Genomic DNA, 20,662 nt, shown 5'->3' with positions numbered 1-20,662 from the left:
GCTGGGGCTTGGGGTGCAGGAGGAGATATGGGATGCTGGGGCTGGGGGCTGGGATATGGCCTCCCACTGGGCAGTATTTACCTCTGGCGGCTCCTAGTTGGCAGTGCAGTGCTGCACTGCCAAGGCAGGCTCCCTGCCTATCCCGGCCCCATGCTGCTCCCGGAAGGGGCCAATGCACCCCTGGGGACAGAGAGGGGGCACGTGGCTCCACATGCTGCCCCTCTGCAAGAACCAACCCCACAGCTCCCATTGGCCACAGCTCCCTGTTCCCAGCCAATGGGAGCTCTGGGGGTGGTGCTTGCAGGCAGGAGCAGTGCTCAGAGGGAGATCCCCTCCCTGTTTTTCCTCCCACCACCACAGGGCTGTGCCCGGGAGGGCGTGGGCCCAGGGCACACAGGGAGCCTGTCTTAGCTGCAGCCACGCTGCACTGCTAGAGATTGTGATCAGCTGGGAGATCCTCTAGAATCGCTCAGCTGATCGCAATCAACTGGTTGGTGACCACTGCCTTAGTTCAAGTTGAAATTTCATGCAGTATTCTTACTTTCAGTTCTGTACTGTTGGTTTTTCTTTGCTACTTTCTGTTTAAAGTTGATCTTTCTCCATTTTAATTTCAGTTTGGCAATGGAAAAATTGTTTTTGTTTTTTTTTGGTTTTTGTTTTTCTGATGTCATTGCTTGAAATGCTCTTGCATCCTGGACAGATGAACTGTATCTTGAGCTAATGCAAATGGGATCAGTCTGGTGTGTTTGCCATCTGGTGAATTCCATGTTTCTCTATATATGTCTTTGAGGGAACAAGGTGCTTGCAAGGAGGTTAGACACCAAGCACAATTCAATGAGTCTCATCATTTTGATTAATGATTCCCAATCTATGTTGCCCCATTGCTCTTTCCATTCATTGGTTCTCACATCCTACTTTATCATTAGTCACCCATCACAAGGAGTAAATCATGTTTTGGTGTCCCATCTTTTGGGGGCTACTTACCTATTTGTCCCTCTAGGTCAGAGGCCATTGACCCACATCAAAAATCATTTGGGGGCCACATACCACCTCAGGGGTGGGTGGGCTGGGGACTTAACACAGGCTCTGGGGTGGGGCCAGAAATGGGTGCAGGAGGGGGCTCTGGGGTGGGGCCAAGAGGCTTAGGGCTGGGGTAGGGGATTGGGGTGCAGGAGGCTGAGGCTCTGGCTGGTGGTGCAGGCTCTGGGGTGGGGCTGGGGATGAGGGGTTTAGGATGCGGAAGTGGGCTCAGTGCTGGGGCAGGGAATTGGGGTGCAGGAGGGGGTGTGACTCCAGTAGGGGGTGTGGGCTCTGGGGATGGGGTTGGGGTGCAGGGGGAGGTTTGGGGTGCAGGCTCTGGGTAGGAGCTTGGGTGCGGGAGGGGGCTCAGGGCTGGGTGCTGGAGGGAGTGTGGGGTGTAGGCTCCAGCTGGGAGGCACTTCCCTTGAGTGGCTCCCGGTTGGCAGTGCAGCAGGGCTAAGGCAGGCTCCCTGCCTGCCCTGCTCAGCTCTGCTCCCCGAAATGGCTGGCATATCCGGCCTCTAGGCACAGGGGTCAGGCAGCTCCCATTGGCCACAGATCCCAGCCAACTGGAGCTGCGGAGCCAGTGCTGGGGGCGGGGGCAGTGCGCGGTGCTTCCCTGATCGCCCCTCCGCCTAGGGGCCGCAGGGATGAGCTGGTGCTCGCAGCTCCAACCCTGCAGGGCAGTGCAGAGGCTCAGGGTTTCCAGCCCACGGTGCAGAGGCTTGCCGCGGGCTAGATGAAAAGAAGCAGTGGGCCAGCAGTTCCCACACCCCTGCTCTAGGTGGTAGTCATGCCCTTGGGTTCTGCCTGCTAACCTCCTGATCCATATGGAAACTGACTCTTGGAACACAGGTAAGTATTTAACAAATTGTTAAAGATGTGAGTTTAGACACTGGAGCTCTGTTTAGCAGAGTCATGGTGGCGTAACCTGACCAGCAGATTCCCCCCCCCCCTCCAATTTGTTGGGGCTGAGAGTGTGTTAAAGCAATTGACCAATCAATACATAGCCATGTGAACTGTTGATTGGTTACTTTGTTTACCTAACAATGCAGCCTGAACTGTTAGGTTAAACTAATCAACCAGCCAAGAACTGTTTTTAGGTAAACAGGTATGTTTCACATGAATGATAACCATAAGTAAGATCCTGAGACCTGCATACCTCAGGCCAAGAGTCTCTTCTGCTTATGTGCAGACTTCAAGGTTACGCAGCGGACAGTGTGATTTGACCACTCTAGGCTGCATTTACTTTGTTGGCCATGTCCTGGCAGCGCAGCCTGCATTCCACTGCTTTTCTTTCCTTTCCTAACAACTGGGCCTGCCTTAGGTTGCCCCTGTCTTTCAGGCATCATAGCTAGCATTGGCTCACCAGTCCTCAAAGGAGGATATTCCTATGGTTATACTTCATTTCAGGGCCTATTTACAAGTTTCTTATCATACTTATAATTTGCTGAACAAGTTCATTTCAATTCTCATTTTCTCTTGAACACTTCACAATCTTAAAATACACTCTTTTGGTCCAAAAACACATGAAAAGCGTAGGTTTCAGAGTAGCAGCCATGTTAGTCTGTATTCGCAAAAAGAAAAGGAGTACTTGTGGCACCTTAGAGACTAACAAATTTATTTGTGCATCCAGTGGAGTGAGCTGTAGCTCACGAAAGCTTATGCTCAAATAAATTTTAGTCTCTAAGGTGCCACAAGTACTCCTTTTCTTTTTATGAAAAGCATAATTGACAAACAATTTGTAGTCTACATAATACAACTATAGGATGTAACATTACATTCAGAACTCCCTTTGTGGTAGGTGACCATCCCATAACCGATTCACACCAACTATGCTGTCCAATTTTTAATAAATTTAATAATTTCAACTTGTTTCACAGTTTTTCCATTAACCATATTCAGTTTTACCTCAATACCTTCAATTACACTTCAGAGGCATTTATAGACCTTATCTTTATCCTCATCACTGTATTCCTCTGTCAGAGCGTAGCACTGTATGACATCTGTAGGAATCTGGTTTGGAATCTGACATATGAGGCATTGGTTGATAGGTGATTCTCTCTTTCCCTCTCCCACCCCCCATCTGTCTCAATGAGTGCTGCTACTCCTGAATGTACAGGTGGCACTGCAAACTGAATAGATTAGATGTTTCTTCTCTTGCTTGAAGCACTTCTTATTCCCACCTGTTAGTCTGTTCTCACTGATGCCCAGGATTTCAAGGTCGTAGTTGTCCATCTCCCTCAAGATCTGTGAGACCTTTGATGTTTAGAACATTGTCCTCTTGTTCCAGTAACTGACTTTGAAGTGTTTTCTTGCTGCCAAGTTCAAGCTTTTTGGGGTCCTGACTTCCAGAGACTACTTTCGCTAGGAACCTTCATGCAGCACAACTTGGGTCAGCAGCATTCTCTACTGAGCTTCCATTTTTACCAGAATGGTAGCCTGGTTCCATTTCTGTCACCAGTGAGGTGTTTTTTTTAGATAGAAGGCTGGGGGTGGGGGGAACTACAAAAGTTTTTTATAAAAATGAAATACCAAAACACACTGACTCACTATGTAGCATTCTTATCCCTCATATAGTGAGGCAAAACCAAATAAGTGGGAATACCTGTATTCCACCTACAGTATGAATGCAATGAACAGTTCTGGTAGTTGGGCTTCTGCCCTTGCAACTGTGGATCAGAATAAGTTTACAGGTACATGCTGGTCCTGATGTGAGTGAGCAGCTTGCACAAAGTGTGCACACATGGATGGATGCTCATGTTTCTGCAGGGAACAGATAGTCTTTCAGCTAAGCATAGAATTCCTGATTTTTTTTGGGACTGGGAGTGTTACGCATATCAGTTGCAGCAATACTGTATCTTTTGTTAGCATAATGGGTGTTGAATGCTTCACTCTGATAGGCTTATCCCTGGCGAAGTCTCCTGTGGTCTAATTCTAATCTCAGTGTAACTGAGAAGAGAATTTGGCCCTTAGGCTCTGCCAGTGCATGCAAGAATAAAACATGACAGAGTGGTTTGGGCACAAATTTGAGGGTTTTGGCAGCTGGTTTTGGGAAAGAATTTGGAGCTATGCTGTGTAAAAAGCAAGGCACTGATCTGTTGGCAGAAACTTTAATTGGCAGGTGGACTGTATGTGAAGGGAAATCACTAGCTTCTTCCTAGATAGAGTGCATGTTTTACAGTGTTTTCTTGGATTGAAAGCAAAACATTTTCTTAACACAGAAGCAACTGAAAAAAGTTCCTTGTCTTGTTAGACAGAGAGTCAGCTACTCCATTATTCATACTTCCATTGTTTAGCCTTGGAGCAGTTTGACTAAATGGAGTTGGAAACAGAATAACGCTTTGACAGAATTCTCTATTTTTTCTAGAATGAGTTAGTGTGCTGCCATTTAACAGTGATAAGTTAACGATCCATCTGCCCCTATGAGGCTTTTCAGATGGATATTTTAGTGACTAAATTTATGTCAGTTTACAGAGGATTACCCTTAAAAGAGCTTTGCTGAAAATTTGCCAAAGAAACTGTACAGGCACACATGAAACCATATCTTCAGGAAATAGTAGTGACCTGTCTGTGATAGGAAAAGTTTGTTTGTGGTTTTTTTTTTTTTTTTTTTTAAATTGGGTATCCAGATCCTACAGCACATTGGGGAGGGAGAGAAGATAGAAAGTCTGTTACGAATGACAGAAAGTAAACTTGAGTTCCTGTAAAAATGTCATGATGGAAACAACTCCCCCCCCCCCCCCCCCCCCCGCAGTAACTTCACTCCACATGCACACCAAAGTCCTGAAGACACTGGAAGCAGGAAGCTAAATTATCTAGCGCAGAGGTGGGCAAACTACAGCCCACAGGCCACATCTGGCCCACGGGACCATCCTGCCCAGCCCTTGAGCTCCCAGCTGGGGTGGCTAGCCCCTGGCCCCTACCCTGCTGTCCCTCCTCCCCCGCAGCCTCAGCTCTCCATGCCGCCAGCACTCTGGGCTGTGAGCTCCTGCCGGGCAGCATGGCGGGCTCCGGTTGGGCAGTGCAGCTGCCAGTCCTGCCACTCTGAGTGGCATGGTAAGGGGGCAGGGAGTGGGGGGTTGGATTAAGGGGCAGTCAAGGAACAGGGAGCAGGCAGCAGTTGGATGGGGTGGAGGTTCTTGGGGGAGCAGTCAGGGGGTGTTGGATAGGTGTGGGAGTCTCAGGCAGCCTGTCAGGGGACAGGGAGTGGTTGGATAAGCCTGGGGGGGCCTCTCAGGGGGTGCAGGTGTGGATAGGGGTCAGGGGACAAGGAGCAGGGGTGATTGGATAAGGGGTGGGGACCGGGGGGGGGGAATTAGGGGCAGGGGGTCCCGGGAGGGGGCAGTTAGGGGACAAGGAGCGGGGGGGGGGTTGGATGGGTCTGAGGTTTTGAGGGGGGCAGTCAGGGGTGGGAAGTGGAAGGCAGTGGATGGGGGTAGGGCCCAGGCTGTTTGGGGAGGCACAGCCTTCCCTATCCGGCTCGCCATATAGTTTCACAACCCCGATGTGGCCCTCAGGCCAAAAAGTTTGCCCACCCCTGATCTAGCAGATGTACTGGAAATGCAATCCAACTTTGGCTATTTGGTCAAGAAGAATATTTTGGTAAAAACCTGTATGATGAATGAAATATTCCAAATCACCTAATCTTATGACAAAATAAATGAATGGCAACATATTTACTGCAACAAAATGGTGTATAGTTTTATGTAGCAAAATGTATTAAACCAACAAGTTAAATACATTTAATGAATTTTAACTTGCTGTGCAAAATTAATTCTCAGTAAAGTCAACATGAGTGAAGAGACTATATGTACCCCAGTTAGGAAGCTGGGCATGCACCGGAATTTAAATTTCATTGCTTTTGGAAGGGCTCTGGGCTGGAGGTGCTGGCTCTCCCCTGGAGGAGTTCTGGGCCCCCACTGATTATTGGGGGGGGGGGGGGAAGTGTGCCCCTGCTTGCCCCCCATTGTGCATACCCCTGAGTGACATACATCTTTGGTATACTAGTATCTCAGGAACTTTTTTGGACACGAGATGTACTGATTTCTCAGTGTGTGGTTATATTTAATGCCTTGTTCTGCCTTTCTCTTCTAGATTAGAGAGCCCTTTATTACCCATGCAGGTACTTATACGCTGTTATCAAGTAATGTATCAATCTTTTTCTGATAAAATAAACTGATTGAATCCTTTAAGCCTCTCACTACAAAGCATTTTGTTTTCTTTCTTCCACAAATGATTTAATTTTTCAGTTTATATTCCAGGTGGAAATTCCATTCCAAAATTTCAAAGTTAAGTGTGTAAGATAAATGTGCTGAATTTGTACTACTGTGAGTAGTCCCATTAAGTTTGTGTTTGCAGGATCAGGCCTTATTCTCCTAAATAGAAGTGACTAAACATTCAAAAGGTACTGAGGAAGCACATACTGTACCTTTAAAAATATTGGCCTCCATGTTTTAAAGTACATTTACTTTCTTGGGGTTTTATGCTTCACAGCCTGTTGGTCGTATTCTGGTTTTAGGTTCTAGATCCACAACTTCCTGAACACCAAGTATCTGTTGCAATTGAACTTCCAAAAAAGGAATGGGGGCGGGGGGGGGGGGGGGGGAGAGAACAAAAAAACCCGTGGTGCTAGCTTTTCCCTTAAAGAACAGACCTGTGAAACAGATCAGTGATGATCACTGCCAGATTTATTTCTGGAACATGAATGTGAAACTCTTTCTTCCAAGTAGCAGAGTGCTAGTCTAAATGTCATAGAAAGGACACTCATTTCAGACTAAGAATGATCATGTATTCAGCATGCAGCTGTCTAGACAGCAAATCTGCACCAAAAAGATAGCTATGTCTACACACTCTGGTTTTGAAGTGCATTTATCAGGAATAAGGCATGGTGAGCCAAGTACATAATGCATCAAAAATCACTGTCTGATATTTCATAAGAGAACAGAAGTATTGCTTAGTAATGGGCATCTTATCTCTCTGGCATGCAGATTCCTCCACCACTTCAGATGTCCTTTGCATGGTAGGGTGATTTGGTGGGTTGGTGATTTTTTTTTTTTTTTTTTTTTTGAGTGATATGTCCAAATAAGTAGTCCACCCCTTCTGGGGTAGCAAAAGTCTGAACAAATATAAATCTGTTTTCCACCCAGTATATTCATTTCATCACTGACCTCCCTTTGGGGGTGGGGCCTTATCTTTCTTCTCCATTTTCCTGGAGTGTAACACTACTTCACTCGGTCTCTCCCTCTGGTCTAAGGCTTCCTCTTTTTAAGCTCCCCCACCATGGCTGGAGGCATTTCCACACCTCTTCTGTATGGTGTATAATCTCTAGCTTTCAAAAATTATACATTTTTTTTTTTTTTTTTAAAGTTGGGTTTTATTTGCCTTCTGGGTTTTGAGCTGTTAGGCTTTTTGTTTTCAAGCTTCTCTCTGCAATTATGAAAGCTATAAACTTACTTTTTGAAATTTAAAAGTTGAGATTCTGACATTCATTTGATTCCCAGAACTGTGGCTTTAAGAAAAACACTAGCTATCACATGACTCTCAATAAAATCATGACAGTTGGCAACCCTCCCTCTATGTTAGGCTCTCTGTAGCTGCTGTCCACTCCACCCAAAAAATAATTCCTGCTTCACTTATCTCCAAAGCACTTGCTTGCCATCCTTCTAGGCCTCCTCCCCAACCCTTTCCTCAATCTTCTTCCAGATAGGTTCCCTCAAGAGCCTTCTCCATCAGCTCCCTTCTATGGGTTTCTTACTTGGGTCTCCCTCATGCTGAGTGGAGCATAATAGCCCTGCCCCTCTTTCCTTTTCCTTTCCTACCCTCCCCTTCCCCTTTTTTATAGACTTCTGTCATATGACTCTTCATGCAACTACAAGTCCCAGAATGCCTGTCCTTAAAGAAACCAGGGGCCAATAAAAGATGTTACCTCACCCACCCTGTCTCTCTAATATACTGCGACTAACACAGGTACAGCTATACTGCATGTCCTTAAAGAGTCAGAATAGGATGGGCTGGACCTATGCCTGCCTTTAAAAGAATAACTTGCCGAGAGAGAGAGAGAGAGAGAGAGACACACACACACACACACCCCTCCTTCTATGGGAAAGCTATTTAGGGCTAGAAAGTTTCAATGTATTGTTTTACCATGATACTAAATGCAGGAGTCTGAACACTTCCTCAGGCTGAGCTAGTTTCCATCTTTAGCTTTGTTATCTTGAATTTTGTGAAGTGCAATGATGCTGATAGTATACATTGTAGCTTATCTGACATTTAACATTAAAATTATGACAAATTTTGAGTTGAGGGTTATTGTGTCTTCAGGATAATTTGCTGGCATAACTTATTTTGTTAGGCCCTCATGCCATATTTTGAGCACTTGTGCCAAATATTATGTAAGATCGTATGCCACTTACCCCAAGCAGGCCCATATAATGCAATAATACCATATAATAAGATAAATATAGTTTTAGAGGGACTTTCCCTTGACAGTGGGGACTCTGACAGTTCACCTGAATGGAAATCTATTTGTGACCAAAAAAAACCAAAACAAAAACAAACCTTAAGTGGGCACTAATGCATTCTAATTAATTTAATGAACCACTGAGGTACCACAAGTATTCTAACAAGAGGCTCCCACAAAAAGTCTTTCCTCCTATCCAGTGATTAAACCCAATGTATGAGGGAGGAGGGTAGAATTCTGCAGAGAGTATGGGCAGAGGGACTGAATTATCTATTTGTTTTTTTTCCTATTTAAGCAAAATTCCTTATCACAACCATAACTAAGGAGGGAGACAGCATCACTAGGCAAACTTTTTTTTATTACAGGGGTCTCAAACACACGGCCTGTGGAGTTATTTCCTGTGGCCCGCCATAGGTGCCAACTCCACTAGCAGCCAGGCTCCCCCTCCCCCCCACCCCCACCCCCCGAGCGCGCTGCTCCTCCGCCTACCTCCCAGCACTTCCCACTGCCAAACAGCTGTTTGGTGGTGCTTAGGACTTTCCAGGAGGGAGCGGGGAGGAGCAGGGACATGGAGTGCTCAGGGGAGGAGGCGGAGAAGAGGTGGGGTCGGGGCAGGGGCAGGGATTGGAATAGGGGCAGGGAGGGGGCAGGGACTTTGGGGAAGGGGTTGGAATGGGGGCTGGGAAGAGGCAGGGCTGGGGCAGGGCCTCATGGAAGGGGTGGAGTGGGGTGGGGCAGGAGGTGGGCTTTAACCGAAGTAATTCTAAAAGTAAATGCGTGTTTTGTCGTTTGAGTGAAGTGCATTACTGAGTATTTTATAGTTTATTAAAACCTCGCTTCTCATTACACTTTTTTAAAAGTTAATACATTGACTTTTAATAGCATACTATATTACTCTTTCTTTTTTATTTTTTACTATACTTTTGTATCGTTGTATGAAAAGGTTTCAGTGATGCAGCCCTTGGGCCAACGTACTAGTCCTCAGGTGGCCCTCATGGTGACTTGAGTTTGAGATCCCTGCTTTATTAAGTGCCCTTCACTTACAATGGTTGTACTTTAGTCCTGAAATACTGTGTGCAATACTATCAGAACCTAATGTTCTGCTTCTGCAGTTTGATTTTTTCCTAAAGGGATTAGTGAGACTGTCCGGGAAATGGAATAGTACAAAAAATGCCACACTGCATGTCCTTAAGGATACTAGCCTGAGTGAAAGGATATAATAAAGAACAAAAAAACCTTAGCTAAAAATGAATGAAGCAAGTGGATGTCATAGCCTTGCATGATGAAGCCGATGTGACACAAATAAAGATCAGCAGCTTGCTCAGTGTGTACTATGCCCGCAGCTGCACTTGTTTGTTCCAGCCCTGCTCCAACCTGCTTCCAATCCAGCTTCAACTTGCTACTAGTCCCTGTTCCAGTCCCTATTCCCTTCCACTTCTGACTTCTGGTTTCAATCCCCAGCTCTGTCTCTGGCTTATGCTTCTGGTTGACCTTCCGGCTCTGACATTTGGCTTCTATCCTTGTGACACTGACCCTTGGCTCATTCCTGGACTCTACTCACCCTGGATCCAGCTGTAACCAGCAGGGAAAATGCTCATTTCAACCACTAGGCCTGACCGCTCCAAGGCCTGGTTGGCTACAGTATTATCATCTGCACTTTACAGATAAACACTCTGTGCCTCATGTCTCTAAGTGACATGCCCAAGGTCTGGCAGAATCAAGAACTGAATCCAGAGCTCCTGAGTGTCAGCCCAGTACCTTACCCACAGGCCCTCTCTCCTTTCAAACTCTCCATGCTTCTCTGTCACAGTTGACAGTATCACTGTTCATCCTGTCACTCTTTCTCAGGCCCACAACCTAAGGGGGGTGAGTGTGTGTGTGTGTGGGGGGGGGCAGTTTCTTCCTTTGTTCTTGCCCCCCAGTTCTTGATCCTTTTTAATCTATATTGTTTCTTTTTAAATGGTTACTTATGTTGTCTGTGGTTTATTATGTACATGGGTCACTATAGGTAGGAACCACTGCTCCCAGTTGTGACCAGAGTCCAAAATAGTGCAATATCCATACAGACAATCCTGTTGCAGAATCACAGTTGCTATGATTTAAAACTGTTTTTTCTTTGAAAATTACCTGCAGGTGTGTCATCACTATAGGTCAGTCTGTCTATCTAATCTATTGTATTTATCTGCCTGCCCCCCCCTTACTATTGTATCTGAGTGCCTCAAAAGCTTTATAAAGCATTTATCCTAACAACATCCATGTGAGGTACTAGTATGCCCATTTTACAGATGGGGAAGTGAGGCACAGAGTGACTTGTCCAAGATCGCACAGGAAGCCTGTGGCAGAGCAGAGGCTTTAACCCTGGTCTCCCAAATAGTAGGCTATAGCCCTAAGCACTGAACCACCCTTCCTCACTAGCATCAAGGTCTTGTAAGTATCAGAGGGGTAGCCGTGTTAGTCTGTATCCACAAAAACAACGAGGAGTCCAGTGGCACCTTAAAGACTAGAAGAAGTGGGGGTTTTTTACACACAAAAGCTTATGTCCAAATAAATCTGTTAGCCTTTAAGGTGCCACCAGACTCCTCATTGCTTTTAAGGTCTTATAAGGTCACTGACAAACAGTCCTCACAGCATAAGGAAAGCTGAGTTTCCTGTGTAGCAAGTGGGCTTAACATCTTTATGATATGTAAAGAGAAACCAAGCAATGCTGCAATTTCTCTTTTTTTTTCTATAAAATGATTGGTTTGGTTGAAATCCTCTCTATTTTAACTTCAGGTGATCTGTGATGTACAGCCACTTAAAATTCTACCAGCTAATTACATTTCTGTGTAATGGCTACAGATTTTCTGTTCCCAAGTCTTCAGCCACTATACTTAAAATGTTCTCACATGTTTCAAGTGTCTGCATGTACAACAGCTCCTTCCTGTGGAATAAACTTGAGTGGATTATCATTCCAATATGTATCTATGGATTCTAGTAACTGTATTTTTATTATTTCTTAGGCAACCCATTGAGTCTCACTATGGGAGTTGTGGTAGTTGATGATGCTCCATCTGGTGTCAAAGCCCCTGACGGGGGTTGGGGCTGGGCCGTTCTCTTTGGAGGCTTTGTCATCACTGGATTTTCCTATGCCTTTCCAAAGGCCGTTAGTGTCTTCTTTAAAGAGCTTATCCGGGAGTTTGGTGTTGGATACAGTGACACAGCATGGATCTCCTCCATTCTACTGGCTATGCTTTATGGAACAGGTAAATAGTATCTATTTTTAAAACCGTGTAGTCTAGAAGGAAAGGTCTTATTTGTCTGTTTGCTTCCCAATGTGAATCTTAAGTGCCCACAGTTAATCTGCATGCAAAACAAGCATTTTGAAAAAATTAATTATGGGGCAACATATGAATTGTCAGTTCCCTGGGTACATCCATCATGTCTATAATGTAACTTCCTTTTCATCATCCTCAGTAGAAAAAGATAGTTGCACAGCACTCTGAAGCTGCAAAGTGCTAAGTATGCAGAGTTACCAGAGAGGAGATATGCATGAAGTGTGGGAAGAAATGCAAATCTATAGATTAAATCAATAGAGAAATTGGATTGTTCTGGTTACTGTATCAAGCATATTCTCATTCCCCTTGCTCAGGTCCCCTGTGTAGTGTGTGTGTCAATTGGTTTGGCTGTCGTCCAGTCATGCTGGTTGGAGGGCTCTTTGCTTCGCTAGGGATGGTGACCGCTTCCTTCTGTACCAACATCATTCAGCTCTATCTCACTGCAGGTGTCATTACAGGTAAGTAAGTGTGGGTGACTGACAATATGCAAGTTAGCTCCATCTCCAATTCCGATATCCGCACTGGTATCCATGGCAAACACCTAAAGCATTAGATCCCCCAAAATAGGCTTCTTTGAAAAACCTAATTCAACCTGGAAGGAACTAGTCAGATTAGTTCTAACAAATGTTAACCCTTCTGTTGTGTTAGCCATTGCATGCAGGAATAATATTATGATGGAACATTTTTAATGGTTTTTGATTATTCTGGAATCGTTCTTCCAGTTGACTTAGGAAAAGCCTGACCTTTTTCTGTCCGTATTCGTGAATCAAAGAATGTTGTAACTGTAGAGATTTTTATATAGACACTGTAGCTGAGGCCTGACTTGTGTGTGCTCTCTGTTTCAGGTTTGGGTCTGGCACTCAACTTCCAGCCATCGCTCATCATGTTAAATCGCTACTTTGACAAACGACGCCCTTTAGCTAATGGGCTTGCTGCTGCTGGAAGTCCTGTGTTTCTTTGTACCCTCTCTCCTCTGGGGCAAATACTGCAACATGAGTATGGCTGGCGAGGGGGATTCCTTATACTGGGCGGAATGCTGCTCAACTGCTGTGTTTGTGGGGCATTAATGAGGCCTTTGGAGCCTCCTAAGAAATCTGAAGCTGCTAAAGAACTTACTGAGAAGAAAACAAAGAAAAAGCTTCTGGATTTCAGTGTTTTTAAAGATGGTGGTTTTTTAATCTACACTCTGGCTGCCTCCATCATGGTGCTGGGCCTCTTTGTGCCTCCAGTCTTTGTGGTGAGCTATGCCAAGGATTTGGGATATCCAGACACCAAATCAGCTTTTCTTCTGAGCATTCTTGGATTCGTTGATATCTTTGCCCGGCCTATTTGTGGAGTGGTAGCTGGTCTGAAATGGGTCAGGCCACGCTGTGTCTATCTCTTTAGTTTTGCTATGATTTTTAATGGTTTTACAGATCTCCTGGGTTCCATGTCTAACAATTATGGTGGCTTGGCAGTCTTTTGCATTTTCTTTGGCATTTCCTATGGAATGGTAGGCGCTCTTCAGTTTGAAGTTCTCATGGCTATTGTTGGTACTCAGAAGTTTTCCAGTGCCATTGGCTTGGTGCTTCTGGCTGAAGCTGTAGCTGTTCTAATTGGTCCACCATCAGCAGGTAAATATTCCATTCAATTGAGTTAACACCATTTGTGGTGATCAACCAGTGGTGCCTACTTACATGTGTTGTGAGGCAAGAAATAGAAAGCCAGGTAACATCAGTCACCCAAGAAGTAAACACCATTGATTTAACGATGCATATAGTCACATGACTTATTGCTGTTAGAATCAGAGATGGGCCTAAGCCAGAAAGTTCACAACTTTTTGTAAAGTTCAGACCCGTTTGGTTTTGGGGGTTTGTTCAGGTCCATCTCTGAAATCTCTCTCCCTACTTAAAAACCTAATAGAACAGTTCTACCTCCCCATAGGGGATTTGAAGGAGGAGGAAAACTTCATGAGGTGAATAATTGGTGTCATGAAAAAAACTCTCATAAGAGTTTGGGATGGAGGGATGGAAAAAATTGGGATTGTTCCCTCAAAGGAGACAATAAGAGTTGATGTGGTAAAATTATATAAAATAATGAATTACATAGAGAAGGTAGATTGAGAGCTTCTGTTCTCCCTATCTCATCATACAAGAACAAAAAGAAATTAAAAGGAAGTGAGAAGTGGAAAATTCAAAACTGATCAAAGGAAATTTATTTTTTCACACAACACTTAATTAGACAGTGGAACTCAATGTCACAGAATGTTGTTGAGACCAAAACTGAGTCAGATTCAAAGATTCTCCCCATGAAGGTGCTCTGTTTGGGGAAGGTACTCCAGCCCCAGGTTGCATTATCCTTTTATGTCTAATGTCCTCCATCCATCTCTTCTTCTCTCTTATCCCCTCCCCCCCCCGACTCCTCTCTGCAAGCCTATGCAGAGTGCTCTGCACAGTCCTGCAAATTAAGTGACCGTGACATATTAATTTTTGAAAAAAAAAATATGGTGGTGACTTCATGCAACATAACTTCACTCTACAATTATTTTATTTGTAAGGTGTTTTTCTTTTTGTTTTGGGGGAGTGGGGGAGAAAGAGTATCTATTCTTTAATTTAGTCTCTCGTAAAACCAGAAAACCTTTCCAAGCAGCTGAGGGCCCAGTCACCACTTCAATAATACTCCTACCCTGAGTCCACCTGAATTTAATTGAATTAAGAAGCTGAATTGTGAGACAGTTCTGTGCTCCAGATTCTGCTCACTAAGTGAAAGTGCAATCTAAATGCATATGAAATTCAGCACCTGGGTGGAAGGGAAAATGCTATCAGGAGTGAAAAGAGGCAGGAATAAGTAGTACAGTCTTTATCTGCCCATGCAAATAGTTAGTTTTATTTTGAAAGTTATCAATAGCTGCCTTGTGTCATGGTCAGCTCTATCCCAGCTTATTATGATTTGTTGTTTTGTGTGTGTTGCTTTGCAAGTTTCAGGACATTTAAACATTCAGTAGATTTTAAAGTTGACATAATGAGAGCATTCCTAAACCCTATTCTATAAGCTGAAAAAGTGTTAAAATACTTTCCCAATAAGTATATTTATGTTTGATGACAACAAAAGTTATTTCTGTTAAATGCCTTAAAAATGCATTTACTATAAAAACACAAGCATCTACAAATTTTTGAAGCATATTTTTAAAAGCCAGTGTTCTCCCTGTTTGTGCCTACATATTGGAGCCACATAATTGTAGGAACAGCTTCTGACACACGGATGTATAAGAACATGATTACTGAGACAAGCTAGATGTTTTCAAATCACCAGGACCTGATGAAATGCATCCTAGAATACTCAAGGAGCTAACTGAGGAGATATCTGAGCCATTAGCAATTATCTTTGAAAAGTCATGGAAGACAGGAGACATTCCAGAAGACTGGAAATATAGTGCCAATCTATAAAAAGGGAAATAAGGACAACCCGGAGAATTACAGACCAGTCAGCTTAACTTTGTACCCAGAAAGATAATAGAGTAAATAATTAAGCAATCAGTTTGCAAACACCTAGATGATAAGGTGATAAATAGCAGTCAGCACAGATTTGTCAAGAACAAATCATGTCAAACCAACCTGATAGCTTTCTTTGACAGGGTAACAAGCCTTGTGGATGGGGGTGGGGAAGTGGTAGACATGGTATAGCTTGACTTTAGTAAGGCTTTTGATACTGTCTCGCATGACCTTCTCATAAACAAACTAGGGAAATATAACCTAGATGTAGCTACTGTAAGGTGGGTGCATAACTGGTTGGAAAATCGTTCCCAGAGAGTAGTTATCAGTGGTTCACAGTCATGTTGGAAGGGCATAATGAGTGGGGTCCCGCAGGGATCAGTTCTGGGTCTGGTTCTGTTCAATATCTTCAGCAATGATTTAGACAGTGGCATAGAGAGTACACTTAAAGTTTGCCGCCAATATCAAGCTGGGAGGGGTTTCAAGTGCTTTGGACGATAGGTTTAAAATTCAAAATGATCTGGAGAAATGGTCTGACGTAAATAGGATGAAATTCAGTAGGAACAAATACAATCAGTTGCACACATACAAAATGGGAAATGACTGCCTAGGAAGAGTACTGCAGAAAGGGATCTGGGGGTCATAGTGGATCTCAAACTCAGTGGATCTCAAACTAATGCTGTTGCAAAAAAAAAAAAAAAAAAAAAAAAAGCAAATGTCATCCTGGAGTGTAGTAAGCAAGACACGAGAAGTAATTCTTCTGCTCTACTCCGTGCTGATTAGGCCTCAACTGGAGTATTGTGTCCAGTTCTGGGTGCCACATTTCAGGAAGGATGTGGACAAATTGGAGAAAGTCCAGAGAAGAGCAACAAAAACGATTAAAGGTCTAGAAAACACGACCTATGAGAGAAGATTGGGGAAAAAAATTGGGTTTGTTTAGTCTGGAGAAGAGAAGGCTGAGAGGGGACATAACAGTTTTCAAGTACATAAAAGGTGGTTATGAGGAGGAGGAAGAAAAATTGTTCTTAACCTCTGAGGATAGGATAAGAAGCAATGGGCTTAAATTGCAGCAAGGGCGGTTTAGGTTGGATATTAGGAAAAGCTTCCTAACTGTGGTTAAGCACTGGAATAAATTGCCAAGGGAGGTTATGGAATCTCCGTCATTGGGAATTTTTAAGAGCAGGTTGGACAAACACCTGTCAGGGGTGGTCTAGAATACTTAGTCCTGCCTTGAGTGCAGGGGACAGGATTAGATGACCTCTGGAGGTCCCTTCCAGTTCTATGATTCACAAGTGCAATCAGGTACATAAATTTCTAAATGTAAACAATGGGCCTGGAAAATTTCGTATGCAAACAGAGAAGCATTGTGAAGGCAAGGATGCAAAATCAGATCCTATATAAGTCACTTAAATCACTTTTTTTTTTTTTTTTGGTCTTTTGTTATAAACTGTTATGTAAGATTAATAGAATTGAAAGAAATTGGGTTTTTTTTTTCCAGTTTGCTTACCTTGTCCATTTGACAGCACATTGTATACAGTCAGTTTCACACACCCTCACCCCACCTCATGCCATAGTTAGCTTGGCAGTTATCCCCTTTTGTTAGTGTGGGTCTTTGACACAAAACCGGGGAGGGGAAGAAACATTTTAAAAAATAAGAAAGTGCAACTGTAAAATGACCGATATTAGCCAGGAACCCAAGGGCACATAATGTATGTGACAATATTTTGACTCATTTTAAAAATTAACTGGACTTAAAGGGTAAATTTTTCCTAAGCACCTAAGTGATTTGGGAACAGACTTTCAGTAGGGCCTATGTTCCCAAATTGCAGGCACTTTTGCAAATCTTACCTCAAAATGCCAGTATTCCTGTAAGATTTTTCACTTCAAGAATCCTTTGGAAATTTTTTTTTTTTTTTAAACAAAACTAATCTCATTAACTTCATTACAAGAGAAGCATTTTTTGTTAATTACCTGTGAATTCTGTCTTTCAGGCAAACTCTTGGATGCAACAGGCAGGTATATGTTTGTTTTTATTATTGCTGGAGTTGAAGTTGTTACTTCAGCCCTTGTGCTGGCTTTAGGAAACTTCTTCTGTGTTAAGAAAAAATCAGAAGAGCCACAAACAAAAGAGGAGGCAGCAGAAAGAGAAGAGTTAAACAAATCCGAAGACAAAACACCTGAAGATGCCAAGGTGGACTCTATTGAAGTAGAACAATTTCTGAAAGATGAACCTGAAAAAAATGGGGAAGTTGTAACTAACCCAGAAACGTGTGTGTGAGTGACACAGGATGAGTGGCAAAGCATTTAGGGAAGAGTGAAAGAATTTCAACACTATTTATTTTAGAAACTGAACTAGTTTAGGGCTGGGCCATCTGCTTGACCAACTGGGGGCCAATCAGCTAATCAAATCACTGTTTGGAAGCTTTGTTAGGAATTCTTTTCACCTAAAACTGGATTTATCAGTGAGATGTGGAGCTCTGCTTATATAACATTTTAAGTAAACTAAGCAGCCTTTGTAACCACATGTAGAAATCCTGCTATGCATCACCAGAAAAGTCTCACTTGGAAGGAAATGTATTAGAGAGGAATTATATGTACATTTTCATTCAGTGGGGTGAAATTGTGTTTTTGTGGTGCAATTAAATGTAACTTCCCTTTCTGTGTTCTTTCTCAAGGAGAAAGAATGTGATATTGGGGGTGGGGGTGGGGAGGGAATTCGCAGGAACTTAGTGGTCTCCAGTAGGTTTTTGAAACATCTTACTTTTACTGTTTTTTAGATTTTTTTTTTTCCTTTGGCTCAGCCCTAATCTAAGTTGGATAATAAGAATAATATCTTACTTTGTTTTAAGTAAATGTATTTCTGAATTTTAGCTAAACTCAATTTTATTAATTGGGATTTTTATTATAAATATTGTACACTGAAAGGCACTCAGAGACCCTGTTCTTAACAAATCACATAACTGCTATTCCTAAATAGCACCTAAAGAAAATGAAACAAGAGCAGTATTAATCCTTACATAGGCTTACCTTGTTTTCTTTACAGCCTATGTGCACTGCACATAGACGGACTCCTATTGGTAACTATTGTGCTGACACATGCAGGCATCTGCTTCTGAAATTGGTTGAAAAGTCTCACAACTTTAGCAGCTGTTACGTCCTATGCTATTAGATATCAGCATGAGATTGACTCCTCACTTTTGTACAGCAATATGCTGACTTTACTAGTATTTAGGGTATGTGAAGAAGCAGAGCACTAAAAATAATTAAAAGTAACTCCCTGAGTTACTCTTTTCATTCTGTAATGCTATTAGGGGAAAAATCTGATATCATCCCTGTATATAGTCTCACTGACTTTAATAGAACTAATTGGATAAGTAAGGTGAGCAGGATTTGACCCTATGCCTGAATTACACCCCTTTTTTGACCTGATTGGTTCGATTAAAAATTTGGAGTCTGGCAGGTTATTTCAATTCAGAGGCAAAATTGGTGATGGAGTCAGGTGGTTCACTTGATGCAATCTTTTATTTACAAAGAATGTACAAAGTCCTGTTTCCTTAAATGAAGCAGGACTCAAACAATAAGAGACAATGTCCCTGCTTACAAGTCTAAGCCACATTTCCAATCACTTAGCCCAAAAGCTCTCTCTCTCTCAGGCCTGGTCTACTCTTAAAATTTAGGTCAACATGGCTATGTCACTTTGGGAGGTGGGGAAATATCCACTTCCCTGAGCAACATAGTTATGCCAGCCTAACCTCCTACTATAGAAGCATCTAGGTTGACAAAACAGTTCTTCTGTCAGTCTAGCTATGGTTGCTCAGGGAGGTGGTGCTCCTACAGTGGAGAGAGGGGGACTTTTTGTCACTGTGGCTATGCTATAGGGTTATGCTAGCATGGCTAGCGCACCATAGCTAGCTATGTTGATATAGTTACTATAGTGTAAACTTGGCCTTAGCTTTTCTGAATACCACACTCCCAGAGCTTGTTCTGTCTGTGTCCTTGGCTCTTTTGCCCTGGGACCTGCTGTTTGGTGTGTGCTCCTCTTGCGCTAAAAACACCCCAAATAGACACACACACAGCTCCACCAATCAATGCCCTAGCTCCTGCATTTGCTATATGAGTCCCAGGCAACCCCTCAGACCACATGGCATAGCTTCCTCTTAGCTATCCTTACCATACAGGTCAGTGTTTTGGACAGTGGCCTCTAGTGTTTCAGCTATTGTTAAACAAAGAAGCATTTAACTGCTCCCTCATGTAGCCTGAATGGAAAGGCAGCTGTTTTGCCCACCAATTTCAATGGGATTTAACCCAACGCATAACTAGTGTTCTGTGTTGGTCATAGAAGTAATGGAATCTGTGATTTTCCATGACCCCTGCGACTTCTGCAGTGGCCAGTGTGGCTGACCCCAGGGCTGCTCAAGCAGTTAGCTTCAGGGTCTGCTGCTCAGGTAGCCCTGGGGACAGCCACACCAGCCACTGCTGAAACAGCTCCACAACCAGGCACTCAGGTGGCCCTAGGGCCAGCCACTGCTTGGACGGCCCCGGGCAGCTGGCCCTGGGGACCACCTGAGCAGCAGCCAGTGCAGCTGGCCCTGGGGACCATGTGAGCAGTTTAAGCAGCCACTGTCAGCCACTGAGCAACAGTCCCCTGAGACACCTCCCCACAGCGGGCCCTCCCCCTGGGTCCTCGTCTCCCCCCCGCCCCACAGCAGCAGCAGCAGCCCCCGCCCCCCCGAGCTCTCCTTCTAGCAGTGCCTGCTCCCCAAGATTTAGTCATGTGTATAAGTCATGGACAGGTCACAGGCTGTAAATTTTTCTTTATTGCCTGTGAACTGTCCATGATTTGTACTAAAAATACCCATGACTAAATCATAGCCTTATGCAGAACACTTTTTTTTTTTAATATGAATAAAGAGAATCCTTCAAATATATTATGAAAATAGTGTTGGGGAAAAGAGAAGCTGCAGAGTATGTGCCCATATGCACACAAGTCTAGTCTCTTGTGGGTTGTAACACTTTTCTGTCTCATTTCAGCTGCGTTTAGTGGGCAGTTGCTGGGTGGTGGTGGTGGCGGCCTTTGCTATCATAGAATATCAGAGTTGGAAGGGACCTCAGGAGGTCATCCAGTCCAACCCCCTGCTCAAAGCAGGACCAATCCCCAACTAAATCATCCCAGCCAGGGCTTTGTCAAGCTATACAGGAGGACAACCTAGATCAGTGGCTCTCAACCTTTCCAGACTATTGTACCCCTTTCATGCATCTGATTTGTCTTGCATACCCCCAAGTTACCCTTCACTTAAAAACTACTTGCTTACAAAATCAGACATAAAAATACAAAACTGTCACAGCACACTATTACTGAAAAACTGGTTACTGTCTCATTTTTAGCATGTAATTAT

General features: G+C 43.6%; 1 protein-coding gene across 2 annotated transcripts in view; it reads left to right on the top strand.

The window, feature by feature from the left end:
- SLC16A3 (solute carrier family 16 member 3) overlaps positions 1-19,635 on the top strand; it is a 34,262-nt gene extending 14,627 nt beyond the window's left edge. For both annotated transcript variants that reach the window (XM_074971036.1, XM_074971037.1), the window contains exons 2-5: positions 11,482-11,724; positions 12,111-12,254; positions 12,642-13,409; positions 17,258-19,635. In XM_074971036.1, the coding sequence (XP_074827137.1) occupies positions 11,502-11,724; positions 12,111-12,254; positions 12,642-13,409; positions 17,258-17,544 (1,422 nt within the window). In that variant the 5' untranslated portion in view covers positions 11,482-11,501 and the 3' untranslated portion in view covers positions 17,545-19,635. The remainder of the gene's footprint in view (positions 1-11,481; positions 11,725-12,110; positions 12,255-12,641; positions 13,410-17,257) is intronic.
- The last annotated feature ends 1,027 nt before the right edge of the window (positions 19,636-20,662 follow it).

Source organism: Natator depressus, chromosome 14 (genome assembly GCF_965152275.1).
Source record: "Natator depressus isolate rNatDep1 chromosome 14, rNatDep2.hap1, whole genome shotgun sequence".
Lineage (NCBI taxonomy): Eukaryota > Metazoa > Chordata > Testudines > Cheloniidae > Natator > Natator depressus.
The sequence above is the reverse complement of the archived record's forward strand: the minus strand, read 5'-3'. Positions and strand labels throughout refer to the sequence as shown.